This window comes from Leuciscus leuciscus (genome assembly GCF_965113295.1).
Source record: "Leuciscus leuciscus genome assembly, contig: HAP1_SCAFFOLD_100, whole genome shotgun sequence".
NCBI classification, from domain to species: Eukaryota; Metazoa; Chordata; class Actinopteri; order Cypriniformes; family Leuciscidae; genus Leuciscus; species Leuciscus leuciscus.
Window position 1 is genome coordinate 271001 of NW_028118529.1, and position 16500 is coordinate 287500.

The 16500-nt window shown below is 42.2% G+C and overlaps 1 protein-coding gene across 1 annotated transcript in view; it reads right to left on the reverse strand.

Moving 5' to 3' along the window:
• LOC309493551 (uncharacterized protein) overlaps positions 1-16500 on the reverse strand; it is a 117428-nt gene that overhangs the window by 81824 nt on the left and 19104 nt on the right. Inside the window, exons 15-18 of the mRNA XM_082191128.1 lie at positions 16480-16500; positions 16203-16262; positions 16029-16091; positions 15752-15824 (exon numbers count right to left, since the gene is read on the reverse strand). The exon at positions 16480-16500 is cut by the window's right edge and continues 57 nt beyond it. Coding sequence (XP_082047254.1) covers positions 15752-15824; positions 16029-16091; positions 16203-16262; positions 16480-16500 — 217 coding nt within the window. The remainder of the gene's footprint in view (positions 1-15751; positions 15825-16028; positions 16092-16202; positions 16263-16479) is intronic.

A 16500-nucleotide genomic window follows, 5' to 3' on the forward strand; every position in this document is an offset into this window, starting at 1 on the left:
AGAAGAGTGTGCTTTCTCCATTTTAGAGGACCACTTTTTTAGGCGTGGTTTGGGATTCAGTGTCGATGCAGGCGCGCCTGTCATCGCCACGCTTCGATTCCATCCTGGCAGCTGTGAGAAGTGTAAAGCTAGGCCAGCTACTCACTGTCAAACAGTTCCAGAGACTGTTGGGTCTCATGGCAGCAGCTTCCAACGGGATACCTTTTGGACTGCTGCACATGAGGCCCCTGCAGTGGTGGCTCAGGACCAGAGGGTTTTTCCCCGAGGGGCAACCCATTTCGCACAATCAAGGTCACGCGGTGATGCCTACGTGCCTTGGTTATGTGGAAGAAACCTTGGTTCCTGTCCCAGGGCCCAGTGCTGGGAGCTCCTTGTCGTCGCAAACTGCTAACGACGGATGCTTCCCTCACGGGTTGGGGAGCGATCCTGAGGGTCGCTCATCTCAAGGTCTGTGGGAAGACCATCATCGTTCCTGGCATTCTATAGCCTAGAGATGTTAGCTGTCTTCCGGGCTCTGAGGAGCTTTATCACAGGTCTCAGGGGACACCATGTGTAGTACATACGGACAACACGTCGGTAGTCGCCTATATCAAGGGGGTTTGCGCTGGCATGCCATATCCTCTTGTGGTCCCAGGGGAAGTTGCTGTCACTCAAGGCAGCCTACATCCCCGGGGTCCAGAATATAGGAGCAGACACTCTGTCGAGACAGAGGCCGAGGCCCGGGGAATGGTGGCTCCACCCCCGAGGTGGTGGAGCTGATATGGAAATTATAAGTGGATCTGTTTGCGTCTCGAGAGACGTCTCACTGTCCACTTTGGTTCTCCTTCACGCATCCAGCTCCTCTGGGACTGGATGCTATGGTACAGACGTGGCCGAGGCTACGTCTGTACGCCTTTCCCCCAGTTGCTCTGCTCCCGGGAGTTCTGGAAAGAGTTCGCAGGGACCGGGTTTGCCTGCTTTTTATAGCCCCGCGCTGGCTGGGCAGAGTATGGTTTCCCGATCTTGTGTTCCTCCTCGACGGGCATCCTCTGGAGTTACCCGTCAGGAGGGACCTTCTGTCCCAGGCAGAGGGCTCGATATTTCACCCTCGGCCAGAACTGTGGAACCTGTGGGCTTGGCCTCTGAGGGGGCCCAGCTCATAGAGTCAGGTCTCTCAACCGAGGTTGTTGAGACCATTCTACAGTCCAGAGCTCCCTCCACGAGGAAACTTTATGCCCTGAAGTGGAGAGTATTCACTTCTTGGTGTAGTGACCGTCGGTTGGACCCAGTCCACTGCCCAATTGGTACAGTGCTGGAGTTCCTGCAGGAACGGTTCACTGCAGGTCTGACCCCGTCCACTTTAAAGGTCTATGTGGCGGCCATAGGTGCTTACCACAGTCCTTTGGGTGGAATGTCTGTGGGGAAAGACCCCTTGGTATCTCGTTTCCTTCGTGGCACTTGGAGGTCCTCCTCCCTTTCGAAATAGGTCCAGGGGGCGAATAATTTGCTTTGCCCTGTTCGGGCGTTAGACGCGTATGTCCACAGAGCTGCCCTGTGGCGTAAAAGTGACTTTTGCTCCCCTAACAAGGGAGGTCCAGTGTCTAAGCAAAGGATGAGCAAGTGGGTGGTTGAGACTATCTCACTGGCTTATGAGGCGGCTGGACAGCCTTCTCCTTTGGCTGTCCGGTCGCTCTCTACTAGGAGTATGGCGGCCTCTAAGGCCCTTATATCAGGAGTATCGTTACAGGACGTCTGTGATGCGGCAGGCTGGTCCTCACCGCACACCTTCGTCAGGTTCTACTCTCTGGATTTAGACTCTACTCCAGGGTCTCATGTTTTGTCTTCTTAGTGCTGCTCACATGATTACACACAGGACAGACATTTGTAGCTATGGAGGCGTTGGTATAGACGTTCCCATAGCGTCAGTTTTCGACGCAACGGGAGTTCCCTTGAAAGGGAACGCCTCGGTTACGACTGTAACCTCGGTTCCCTGAAGAGGGAACGAGCGTTGCGTCGCCTTGCCATATCTCCTTCATGCCTGTCAGCGCGACTTCAGACTTTACGAAGCTTTCGTTTTCTGTTTCGGGCCGGCTTTTATAGCTTCCTGGTACGTGACGTCACCCGCCTCTGACGTTCCGCCACACCATTGGACTGATTTTACATGTGCTTCAAGACGTCATCACGCAAAGCGTTCCCATAGCGTCAGTTTTCGACACAACGCTCGTTCCCTCTTCAGGGAACCAAGGTTACAGTCGTAACCGAGGCGTTTCCCGGGCATGCGCGTGGAACTGCTCATTCTAGTTCACGCTCCTCGTTTCTCAGCAGGTTTAATGGATTATTTCAAAAAAGGTAAATATAGTTTCAGCGCGAACTTAAACTACAATTGTGTATCGTTTTGTTAAATTCATAATGTTGTTATTAATTCGTCACTGACTGAATGATTGCTGGCATTCACTTCGTGTAGGCCTATATACAGTAGCTACAGCAAACTTCAACTCGCCGTATAAATTGCACCTTGCGAAGCTTTAAAACTGTGGCTTTTACTAATTATTACTATTATTTGTTGATTGCAATAAATTAAATAAACCTTCACAAATGTATCTGTGGGCTAACACTTTTTAAAATATATATAATATATCCTGGTGTGATTGTTCTTAAATTCTTGTTCGTTTAAATAAGCCAAATCATGTAAGACCAAACTCAAGCATGAATGTGTTGCTTTAATACATACGTACAATTTGGATTAAACAAAATTGAATGGACAAAAGTGGATAAATTAATGCTCATTTTGCATGCAATGACATTGACATTCAACAAATGATAACAAAAGACAGTTTAAAGCATTGCAATGTACAGAGGAAAAGCACAACGAAATGAACGAGTTGAAGTTTGTGCTTTATATAGGCCTACACGAAGTGAATGCCAGCAATCATTTAGTCATTAACGAATGCACAAAACGTGCAAACTAATAAAAACATTATGAACTTTATGAAATGATACATAATTGTAGTTTAAGTTCGCGCTAAAACTATATTTACCTTTTTTTAAATAATCCATTAAACCTGCTGAGAAACGAGCGTGAACTAGAAATGAGCAGTTCCACGCGCATGCTCTTATTCCGTAAAATAATGTTAAGTGTTTTTTGTTTCTCATTTACAGTAACCTAGTTGTATCAAATGTAATTTATCCACTTTTGTCCATTCAATTTTGTTTAATCCAAATTGTACGTATGTATTAAAGCAACACATTCATGCTTGAGTTTGGTCTTACATGATTTGGCTTATTTAAACGAACAAGAATTTAAGAACAATCACACCAGGATATATTATATATATATTTTTAAAGTGTTAGCCCACAGATACATTTGTGAAGGTTTATTTAATTTATTGCAATCAACAAATGATAATAATTAGTAAAAGCCACAGTTTTAAAGCTTTGCAAGGTGCAATTTATACGACGAGTTGAAGTTTGCTGTAGCTACTGTATATAGGCCTACACGAAGTGAATGCCAGCAATCATTCAGTCAGTGACGAATTAATAACAACATTATGAATTTAACAAAACGATACACAATTGTAGTTTAAGTTCGCGCTGAAACTATATTTACCTTTTTTGAAATAATCCATTAAACCTGCTGAGAAACGAGGAGCGTGAACTAGAATGAGCAGTTCCACGCGCATGCCCGGGAAACTCATGAATATTCATGTAGGCTCCGCCCACTGCCTCTACAGATGCACAACTCACTTTTGCCCCACATTTCACGGTGCACTTGGTGCAAAAGGGAGAGCTCGCGAAACTTGTCACTTGAAAGCGAAAAACAGTGTTTGAGATTCGTCGCAGCAGATTCAAGCAGCTGTAGTTATGTACTTGTGTTTGTGCTAGAAAAATATACAAGACATTTGTGAGAAAATATTCTACAAGTGTGCAACTCTCATTGGATGAATTCACATACTGATTTGCAGATGAGCAAAATTTCTCTGTGACTTCACATTTCTTGATGCGGGTGTGTAAATGCGTTTTGCACCATATTCACTGCAGCAACTGTAGCAAAAAAATGAGCGTATGAGTTTCTTAATTTGTGATTTGTAGAATAGGATTTGTGCACCTGCAATGATGAATTTGAGAAGGTGTGACTGTTGTGTTGTGTTTGTGGAAGATAAAAAAAAGTCTACAAGTTTGCAACTCTTAAAACATTTCTCTCTGTGACTTCAAATTTACTGATACACATGTGTGGCTATTCTCTACAACTTCAAATTCCACTGTCACAGGCGTTCAGTAGTTTTGCACCAAAAATACCTCCATACACAACTCATGTGTTATGGGTTGTGTTGTAAGTCTTCTGAAGTCATATAATAGCTTTTTCCTTTTTTTTGTCGAAAAAGACTAAACTTTAAGTTATAATTCAGGGTTCAAATGTCTTATATTCAAATGCATATGATTAAGGTATAGCCTATAAAAAATGCATAGCATTATTAGCTCCAAACCTGTGATATTATTTTTCTGAGTAACATGAATGAGATTTGAGAGCATGAGGGAAGATTTTCAGAGAATAACTTATTAAAAAAGTACACAGTCAAACAATACAATTTCACACAGAGAAAGTTCATAGTAATAAAGTACTTGCATGTGGTGCAGGTAACTTACTGTAATTCAATGTTCCCTCTGAAATGTTCAGATTATTTTAGAAATGTACTGGTTGTTCTGGGGAAATAAAAGAACAAAGCTGATTATTCACAACATAATATTTATTGACCAGTAAATGGCTTTAAAATGGTATTTGAGAGAATGAGGGCACCTGTAGTAAGTAAAGTTAGGCTAAACAAAAACAGACCAAATATTAACCTGCTTTTGTTATTCATAACAAACGCCAATGAATCAGCTACATTAGTTAGGCTATCTCAGCAATTTGAAGACACAGTTTTACAGAATATGTTGAATTGAATGACTAAATCAATCTAAGACAATAAGTCAATCATTTCCATTTGTTCATTAACTTACGTAGTTAGCATCGCGGCTAAAACCTTCATACCAGATACTGTGCAATAAACGAGTGGTAAACACTGTAAAAAAGTAGTAATGTATAATCAATTTAGTTTATATATATGTGTGTTTGAATATATAGTGAGTTGACTCTGTATTTATATTTATTTGGCGAGTTTACAAACCTTGTAATGGAGAGCCGATCAAACGGCGGAAGCTTTGATGAGAGGAGCCGTTACCCGATGACGTCGATCAGCTGAGCTTTGTTGCGCGCGAACAGCGCGAGGATCACTGAAGCGACGACAGCTGAGGAATAGCAGCAGTTTCGTGACAGAATAAAACTTTTCTCCTCCTAGTTCTTCTTCTTCAAATAATAATTTATGAAGAAGTAGGTAAAAATTAATATTTTATTACTATTATTTATTCAATAATAATTAATGAATTCTTCTTATTAATATTATTATAATTTAGTGTTGTTGTTTAAGGTTTAAATTAATCAACAAAATAGGCCTATAGATACTAAATAAATGTAAGCTACCCAGGTGAAAAAGACGTAGGCTACTGTTAAATGTATTAAAAATGCATTAAAGTATATTTGTATTGTAGGCCTACTAAAAACACACTCAAGTACATTTTTAATAGTAGGCTACGTCTTTTTTCACCTGGGTATGTAGGCTATACTGAATCAAACTTAAAGGTATAGCGGAGGATGTTTTACTTCCTGGTGGGTAGTCTAAACTATTGGTCCTCCTAATTGTCAATCATTCTGGTGAATCAATCAAACTTTTCAAAAAGTGGAGAGGGCGGGTCTTATCTAAAATTTGGAAAGATCCTCCGCTATACCTTTAAGTAGCCTATAATAATAATAATAGGATAATAATATTCTCATTCTGGCCTCACAGAACCATTGGGTTCCTCCAGATGCTGGCTTTAACATAAGAGATCTTCCAGGAACCACTTAAATGTTAAAAGATCTTCCAATAACCCTTTTATCGCATTCAAGTTCCTCTATTTTCCCCCAAAGCACTTCGAGGTCTCATAGTAATGAAAAGGTGACTCCAGAACCTCTGAACTAAATACAAAGTGCTTAAAGGATCCCATAAGTTCCAGCAAGAACCTCAAAGAATGTCAATGCTCCTCCAGTAACCCTACTATAGGAGAAAGAGCTTTGAGGCACTTAAATTTTGAAGTTCCTTGAGTATCCGACAGGATATTTGAGGCTCCTTTAGTTTTTACAGTGTGTTTATGTTCGCTGATCAATGTTTATATGGGACCCTGGACCACAAAACCAGTCACATGGGTATTTTTTTTTTTAAATTGAGATTTATACATCATCTCAAAGCTGAATAAATAAGCTTTCCATTGATGTGGTTTGTTAGGAATATTTGGCCGAGATACAACTATTTGAAAATCTGGAATCTGAGGGAGCAAAAAAAATCTAAACATTGAGAAAGTCGTCTTTAAAGGTCTACATTTATGTTGCCAATTTTGCTGCATTCACTCACAAAAATAAATGTTTTATATATTTACGGTAGGAAATTTACAAAATATCTTCATGGAACATTATCTTTACTTAATATTCTAATCATTTTTGGCATAAAAGAAAAATCGATAATTTTTACCCATACAATGTATTGTTGGCTATTGCCACAAATATACCCGTGCTACTTGGGACTGGTTTTGTGATCCAGGGTCACATATGTGAATCATATAAATCATATAAAATTATGGTGTCTCTTGGTAGTTGCGTGGACTGTCAATGGAAGGACAAAAATCTCTAAGATTTCTTTTAAAATATCTTCATTTGTATTTCGAAAATGAACTAAAGTCTTACAGGTTTGAAACAACATGAGGGTAAATAATTTATGATTTTTTTTTTACATTTTTGGGTGAACTAAGCCTTTAAGGAAGATCCATTATGTCATGTACATGTACACATTTTCACCACCCTTACATTCTTTACCTAAATGATCAACGCATGTTTTATTATGTGTATCTCTGTAGGAATTCTTGAAAGACAAATCTCAGCGTGAGGAGGCTCTCAAGAAATACAAGGAAAAGAAAATGGCAACATATCAGCTGTTGAAGAGAAAAACCAAGAAGGGTCAGCCCAACCTCAACCTGCAGATGGAGCTATTGCTGCAAAAGATTCAAGCGCAGCGCAAATAACTCACATCAGACTTAAAAACTGTTTCAAGTAGTTTAAAGCATTTTAAAGTAAAAATGCACCATCACACAATAAAATGTGCAGTTTGAGTGAGTGTTTTTATAAAGGTTTAAATAAAGGTTAAATTATGCTCTACTTAAAGGGTTAGTTCACCCAAAAATTAAAATTCTGTCAGTAATTACTCACCCTCATGTTGTTCCAACCCCGTAAGACCTTCGTTCATCTTCGGAACACAAATTAAGATATTTTTGATTAAATCTGAGAGCTGTCTCACTCCTCCATAGGCTTCTAAGGCATTATAACTTGCTGGCCCAGAAAATGTATTAAACACATCGTTAATATAGTCCAAGTGACTACAGTGGCTCAATCTTAAGTTTATAAAGCGACGAGAATACTTTTTGTGCGCAAAAAACAAACAAAAATAACGACTTTATTCCACTATTCATTTCCTTCTCTCTGGGCCTCGAGTTTTTTAACGTAGTATAACTGCGCAGCGCTTCTGTGTTGTACGTCACACGTAGGCTCACTATTGGCCGATGCTGGTCATGTGTGTGATGCGTGTGACGTACAACACAGAAGCGCTGCGCAGTTATACTACGTGAAAAAACTATTTTAAATTTTTTTTGCGCACAAAAAGTATTCTCGTCGCTTTATAAACTTAAGATTGAGCCACTGTAGTCACTTGGACTATATTAACGATGTCTTTAATATATTTTCTGGGCCAGCAAGTTATAATGCCTTGAGCCTATGGAGGAGTGAGACAGCTCTCAGATTTAATCAAAAATATCTTAATTTGTGTTCCGAAGATGAACGAAGTGTCACGGTTCATAAATCCTATGTCTCCTTCTTGTCTCGTGTTCTGTTGTTGTGTGTGTGTGTGTACTAATTATGTGGGCGTGCCGGCTCATTAGCGCTCATCAGCAATCCAGCTCATCACTCCCGTCACCAGCTGCAGCTCATCCCATTACCCATATGCTCACCACTTTCTCATCTCCTTTGTCAGATCGTTGTTTGTGGTGTCCCGGTAGTGTTCCAGTCTGCATCTCAAGTCTTGTGCCTTCCTTGTTCCTGTTCGTGTTCCTGTGGATTTATTCTGGATTATTCTCATCACTGGACTCATCTCACCGCACTGCTGCACTCCCTTCACCGGGTTCATCTGGCCATCGGGGTCCCTGCGCCGCTAGCCCGTCTGTTCTGGACTTTGACCTTCCTTCAAATATACATACAATAAAGAGCCTTTTTACTTGCATCTTGCTTCCTCTTCTCATTCGTTACACGAAGGTCTTACAGGGTTTGGAACAACATGAGGGTGAGTAATTACTGACAGAATTTTAATTCTAACCCTTTAAGTTAAAGGCACAATATGTATTTTTTTTATTTAAAAATATAAAAAATCACTATATCTATGTTATATATTTTTTAAAGTTGTGTATTTACATTATCCCGACAGTTCCAATTAACTTCTAAATCCAGAGAAATTAATATTTTTAATTCGAAGACACGGACCGTGTCTTTATTTCCGTTTTGTCGCCGTCAATGGCGTCATATCCGTGTTGTCTCTGGTTTCCGCTCGTGCTGCCATGGCAACCAGAGCTATGAACGAGCCCTCTGATAGTAACCAAACTGACGCGGACAACTGTGTAGATCTGTTTCGACCTCACTCTGACCGTCACTACGGTCTAATAGGATGATAACCTTCGTTCCGCCTTCTCTCGAGACCTTATGTAAACAAAGTCATGCCCATGACCCCGGAAGCGGAACGTCACACGCTATAAAAGGGGAGTTAAACTTCCGACTCATTCTCTTTACCTTTCTCGCCTCTAGAGACCTGGTACAGGTAGGAACCGAATTATATTGTTATTTACCATTCAATTCATCACCCAAGTGGTGCAGGTGCCTTGTGCCCCTGTGAATTGTGGTGTTTTATTTGTGTATTATTGTTGTTATCTGTGCAATCACTTAATTCAAATGCTTGAATTATGACAAGTTTATATTGATATTTGAGGCAGAGATTCTGAGGCTAGTTTCTAAACATACTAGCCATTCAATATTATGGGTTATTTCTGTTTTCTTTCAGAGTATCCATCAGTAACCTAGTGAATATACTTCATTACAAAATTTTGGTGAGTATTTTCTCCTTTTGGAGCCCTATATCACTGTTCGCAGCTGTTTAGGCCTGCTAAATACGTTCGCGTACTAAGTGCAGGCCTTCTTTGCTTTGTGTGGGCTTGATATACCCTTTACTGCTGTGCGCAGTCAGTGGGATTGTGTGTGGCCTTACCTGGGTGGGGGTATTATGGCCTCTCATTGCTGCCGATATTGCCAAACAACAATGGACCCTCGTGATGGACATAGGGAATGCCCTTCATGCCTGGGGATGGCTCATTTAAGAGAGGATGTGGACAATCCCTGCGGTGCGGCTTGTGACCTGCCCAGAGGGGAACGACTTCACCGCGCTAATAGAGTATGCAGTTCTGTACCTGAGCGTGGTAGGAAGAGGGAACGCTCATCGGACAGGCATAGTCATAAGCGTTCTCGCAGGCACTCACATGATCGCCATGAACACCGATCAGGCCATGAGAAAGTGGTGGAAGTGGCTAAACACCCAACTCCTGCTCCACCAGCGGAGGGTGCCAACACAGACACTCAACTACAGATCCTGGCTGCTATTCAGAGTTTAGCACAGAGGATGGACAGAGTTGAAGCTCGCCACTCATTTTCACCATCACTACCTTCTGGGCAGGAATGCGTTCCTCCACCTGCGCAGCAGGGTAATCCTGACGCTGACGCAGAAAATGCTGATGTATTATCTCTTATTGCTCCCCACTCGCTGGTTGATAATGCACCGCAGGCAGAAGGAGGGAGCCAAGGAGAAGGACTCCATTCAGATTCTGCCGAAGTGGATGACGAATCAACTGGGAAGGATGATTTTCCAGCAAATTCTCTTGTTGCTAGAGTATTTAGTGCAGCAAAAATTCTTTGTTTGCAGCCTTCTGTGTCTGACCCTGCACCTGTTGGGGGTGTCTGGGAAGGCATACCTCAGACCAATTCTCCATCTTACATTCCAGTGGCAGATGATTATACCTCAATGTTGAGGACACCATGGAAGAAACCATCTCAGAAGCCTCAATTCAATGCAGGCTGCAGACGGTTGGCCAATGCCCGTTACCCAAAAGAAACTGGACTGGGGGACATGCCACCGGTAGAACAAGAAATAGCATCATGGACAACTCTGGGACCAGCCTATGCATCAGCTAACCCTCGCTGTCCCAAGAAGGAGTGTGCGAAAACTGACCGTTTGATCTCACGATCCTTTAATGCCACTGCACGTGCAGCTCGTACAGGCAATGCTTTGGCTATCCTCTTAGCAGCCTTACGGAAAACCGTAAGTTCGGATGACCAGGATTCTAGGAACCTTGTTGATTCTGCTCTGGCAGCCCACTCACAATTGACACGTGATGTGGGGGACGCTATGTCTTCGGCTGTTCTATGTCGTAGACAGATATGGCTGGCACAAACCTCTTTGCCAGAGACCATAAGAAGCGAACTAATGAATTTGGCAGTAATTCCCGGTCACGTTTTTAATTCAAATTCTCAGGAGGTGCTGGATAAGGCTGAACGCTCCATTACAACGAGAGAAGCTGTCCAGCGGGCTTGTCATAAACCAGCTCCAGTCTTCAGACCAAGGTTTCGAGAAACACAAAGACCACAGCAACCTGCTTGGTCTAGACAAATGAGTGGCAATCCTGTTAGTGTTCAAGGGCAGAGCTTTCGTGGCCAAAGACAAAATTCTGCCGCTTATCCCCAGAGGAGATTTCAGTCCCGTGGGGGAGCCCAACAGAGAGGTTCACGAAAGGGTGCAGGACGTGATGGCGGCCCTGCATAGGGGTCAGGGGCTGACCGTCGACTGTCCCTCCCAACTTTCACGGGCCAGTTGGGAGAGAGTGGTCTCAGACCAGTGGGTTTTATCTACAATAACTCACGGGTATCGGCTACAGTTTCGACAGCGCCCCCCCCCCGTTTTCAAGGGTCAGAATGACTATGGTCAAGGACCCATTATTGGAGCCCGTATTGAGAGAAGAGGTGCAAGCTCTTTTACGAAAAGGAGCAATTGCAAAGGTGCCCTTCAACGCACAGCAGACTGGGTTTTATTCAACCTATTTCATAATTCCAAAAAAAGATGGTGGTCATCGTCCCATTCTAGATCTCAGGCACCTCAACCAGTACTTAAAAATTCTTCCATTCAAAATGATTCATACAAAGATGGTAATGCAGTCCATACGTGCAGGAGAATGGTTCACGTCCCTGGATTTAAAGGACGCATATTTCCACATTCCAATTTGTCCAGAGCACAGGCCTTTTCTCCGCTTTGCTTTTCAAGGCCAGGCCTTTCAGTTCCAGGTTCTACCGTTCGGCCTGTCTTTGGCACCGAGAATTTTAACTCGGGTGATCTCAGCTGCCCTAGCTCCCCTTCAGCTGCGAGGTATCAAAATCCTGCCATACCTGGACGATTGGTTAATTTGTGCTCCTTCTCGAGAGCAGGTGATCAGGAACACAGAGGAGGTACTAGCTCACATTCAGTCCCTGGGGTTCATGGTGAACTGGAAGAAGAGCAGTCTCCAGCCTCAACAGCAGGTGAAATTCCTGGGGCTATATTTCAACTCCATAACAATGGAAGCATGTCTCACTCCCCAGAGAATAGACAGCCTGGAGAAGGCGTTAGGTCACTTCCAGAAGGGGAAGCTGGTGACAGCCCACAGGGTTCAGAAGCTGGTAGGACTGATGGCGGCAGCATCAATAGTGATTCCCTTAGGCCTACTGAGGACACGCCGATACAGAGGTGGTTCAATTATTTTCGTCTTCATCCAAAAAAGGACAGAAGAACGAAGCTGTTGGTGACAAAGGCCTGCAAGCGGGCCTTACTCCATTGGAGGGACAAGGACTTTCTCCGCAGGGGAACCCCACTGGGCAATCTTCCTCACAGAAGATCAGTGATAACAACGGACGCATCACTGACAGGCTGGGGAGCCGTTTGGGAAGGCAGGTCAGTAAGGGGCGAATGGGATCCCCATTGGTCAACAGAACACATAAATGTGCTCGAACTGAGGGCTGTTCATCTTGCTCTCAAGGGTCTGTTACCATTTTTTCGTCACAAGCATGTGCTAGTGAGAACGGACAGTACCTCAGCAGTTTACCACATAAATCACCAAGGAGGGACGAAATCACTACGCTGTCTCCAGGTGGCAACGAACCTGCTGACGTGGACCGGGCCACGGCTGTCCTCACTGAGAGCAATCCACATCCCGGGTGTGACAAACAGAGCAGCCGACATTTTGTCCAGAACAGGGCCTCTCCCAGGAGAATGGCGATTGCACACGGAAGTAATAGCCCAAATTTGGACCCGATACGGGACAGCTCATGTAGATCTCTTTGCTTCCAGGGAGACGACCCATTGCCTGGGATGGTACTCCCTCACGGTACAGGAGGGCAGTTTAGGCCTGGATGCTCTGTCGCAAGAATGGCCGACAGGCTTATTATATGCTTTTCCCCCCTTTCCTCTGATTTCCCAAGTCCTCCAGAGGATCAGAGAGGGTCATTGCACAGTTCTACTAGTTGCTCCACGCTGGCCAGGAAGACCATGGTTCTCGGACCTAGTTCAGCTGATTCAGGGTCCTCCGTGGCAACTTCCATCACGGGTGGATCTCCTATCCCAGATAGACGGGCAGATTTGGCATCCAAACCCGATGGCATTGCGATTATGGGTATGGCCTCTGCAGAGTCCGTCCCTCAACAGCTAGATGAAACTGTACGTGAGACACTGAATAACGCCAGAGCTCCATCTACTCGGGCTAATTACTCCATAAAGTGGAGAATTTTTTCAGAGTGGTGTTTAGGCTTGGATGTTGATCCAATAACCTGCTCGGTGCCACTTGTCCTTAGATTCCTGCAGGCTCAACTGGATCAGGGCAAAGCAGCCAGCACAATCAAGGTTTATGCTTCATCTATTTCAGCATCTCATAGGGGAGTGGATGGCCAGCCATTAGGCCGACATCCCTTGGTAGGTCAGTTCCTGAAGGGAGCTCGTCGCTTATGTCCAAATCGCACTTTGCGGGTACCCAATTGGGATTTGCCTTTAGTACTAGACTCTCTCACTAAGCCCCCGTACGAGCCTATGGCGGATGCAGATTTTAAAGCTTTGTGTCTCAAGACAGCTTTTCTCTTGGCTATATGCTCTGCTAAAAGGGTAGGAGGCGCTATCTATTAGTGAGGATTGTTTACGTTGGAGGCCGGATAGCACAGGAGTGACACTCTGGCCCAACCCTGCCTTTTTACCTAAAGTACTTAATCCTCAGTTCAGAAATCAAGTTCTGGAGTTAGTTCAATTTCAACCCCCTTCTTCACAGGAAGATCAGCAGAAGTTGCTCACCCTTTGTCCAGTAAGGGCATTGCGCACCTATGTAAACTTTACTCAGGCTTTGAGGAAGTCTCATTCGCAGCTTTTTGTTTGCTATGGGAAGGCCAGATTGGGGTTGCCACTTTCTAAGCAACGTTTGTCACATTGGTTGGTTGAAGTTATTTCCCAGGCTTATACGGGAAGAGGGTTTCCAGTTCCTATGGGAATACGGGCCCACTCTACCAGAGGTGTAGCTACGTCATGGGCCGCACTAAAAGGAGTTCCGGTGGGGGAGATTTGTGCTGCAGCATCATGGTCTACACCATGTACATTTGCTAATTTTTATAGAGTTGACGTAACTAGCACAACGCCTGTCAGCACGGCAGTTTGATGTCTGTTGCCCAGCGAGGTTTGAATAGTTCGGATTCTGTAGTTCCTCGCGACCCTGTTGACATGAGTCATCCTATTAGACCGTAGTGACGGTCAGAGTGAGGTCGAAACAGATCGTAAGTTATGAATATAACTATGGATCTGTGAGACCGAAGGATGACCGTCACTATTCTTGTCGCTCGGAATTCTAGGGCGTTCAAGGTAAGAGAATGAGTCGGAAGTTTAACTCCCCTTTTATAGCGTGTGACGTTCCGCTTCCGGGGTCATGGGCATGACTTTGTTTACATAAGGTCTCGAGAGAAGGCGGAACGAAGGTTATCATCCTATTAGACCGTAGTGACGGTCATCCTTCGGTCTCACAGATCCATAGTTATATTCATAACTTACGTTCGCAATGTCTATTTGCACGCTGTTGTTGTTTCGTTCAAACATTATGGACCATGGCAAGCAGACTTTGGATAAAAAAGGAGAACTAAACCGAGAATCAATATCAGCGCGGTGTTTTCGAGATGTCGAGAGCTCCCATGGACACTATATAAACGAGAGCTCCACGTCCGAGACTTCGACAACTCCTACATGTACTTTATTAAACAGGTGAGCACATTTACATAAAACTAATCACGGTTATATAGTTCAACAATGATAAAATGTTAGAATATGATCTGTATGTTATTCTAATGTTGATCTAGCTAGCTTACTGCTAGTCTCATACAGACAAACTAACGTTAACACATACATTTCAACACATTCAAATGCAGTTTAGTGTGATAGTGTAATGTTAGACCGAGTGAAACAGCGCTGCGTTACCTCTCAAGTTTAATTTGTCTAATAAACTGACCTGTGAGTAGTAATTCTGCATGTAGTTCGGTAGAATGAAATGTCCATATTCCTTTTATATCCGCGGGACTCGCATCGCGTTTGGAGCTGATAGCTGTCTCTTAGCAATCCCGAACTGCTTCATATCACAGTCATGATAAAAGCATCGATGTATTCAGTCATCCATATACATTATTAGATCGGTCGGCTTGACGTTGACGACAAAATCCATAATTCATAGCAAATGTTGCGTCATCAATCTACGCCTTTGTTATTGTAAATAGGTTAGCGACCCCTAGTGGAGAAAAAATCCCATATTGTGCCTTTAATTCAAGCTGACAGTACACAAGAAATACTATGAATAAATACTATGGCAGTAAATTTATGGAAAAATCTGATTCCTAATAATAATCTGGTAATATTATTATTTATTATTATTATTATTATTATTATTATTATAATAATAATAATAAAAGTGGTAAATAAATTTTTCGCATTATATTTAGGTAGATAATGCTGTCAGCAGCTGAACTCCCCAACAGTTTTTTCAACTCCTTTAAACGTTTATAGTGTTTTGCGTTTTCTCATTTCCTCTAACTGCTTTATATATATATATATATATATATTATAATTTGTGACAAACGTAATAAATGGTATCTTTTGTTTATTAGGCAAAATATTGATATCAAAATAAAAAATAAAACACAAATACTACAAAATTTGTTGCAATGCATGTAACCTGTTATACAAAAATATTTCAGATAACAAAACCATGAATCTTTAACAGCAGTTTAAGAAACCCCCATATCTCCAGGAACTGTAATATGAATTGATGAAGAGGCAGTGGGTGTGGTCAGTGAGTCATATGGCTCCTCCTTCTTTATTTGACTCCTCCTCCACATCATCATAGTCTGTTTTTAAAAACAAAAGCAAACTGATAATTTTCATTGTAATATTTACATCAAGATGTAGTTTAAATGAGAAACATAACAAATAAAAGCAGATATAGGTTATAGAAATGTTACAATAACCTACCCAACAGGTTCCTCTCATCTTCATTGCTGTTCTTCACATCATCATACTCCTCCTGATCTCCCTCTGATTCACATGTGAAATAAAACCTCACATTGTAGTTTGTAAATCAGCTTGTGTCATTAATGATGTTATTGATCTCTTTCACCTCATGACTGTCTGAGATTATTAGATTTACTCCTGATAAAGTCGTGATGATTCATTAATGGTAGAAATGTTCAATATTAGTGGGTGAAGGGTGATAATGAAATGCAGTTCTGTGTGACTCACCTTTTACTTCTTGACAGATCTGTTCATTAATGATGACATCATCATAATGCTCTGGTGTGTCCACTACACATGAACATATAGACAGAACAAACATTGCAGTAATGGGATTAATATATCATAAATCACTATAAAAGGATTATGGTAAATACACCAATAACAATAAAAAGTAAACACCATTTTTGATAGAGTTCTGTCCACTTGTCATTACATCATCATAGCTCTCAGGTGTGTATTCTGTAAATTTAACATGAGACAATATATAATGCATAAATATTTCTCTCTCTCTCTCTCTCTCTCTCTCTCTCTCTCTCTCTCTCTCTCTCTCTCTCTATATATATATATATATATATATATATATATATATATATATATATATATATATATACACAGATTTTAATATATTTTTAAATATATTAAATATTTTAAATATTATAGAATAACTGAACGACACCTGTCTCACGATCTGGTTTCA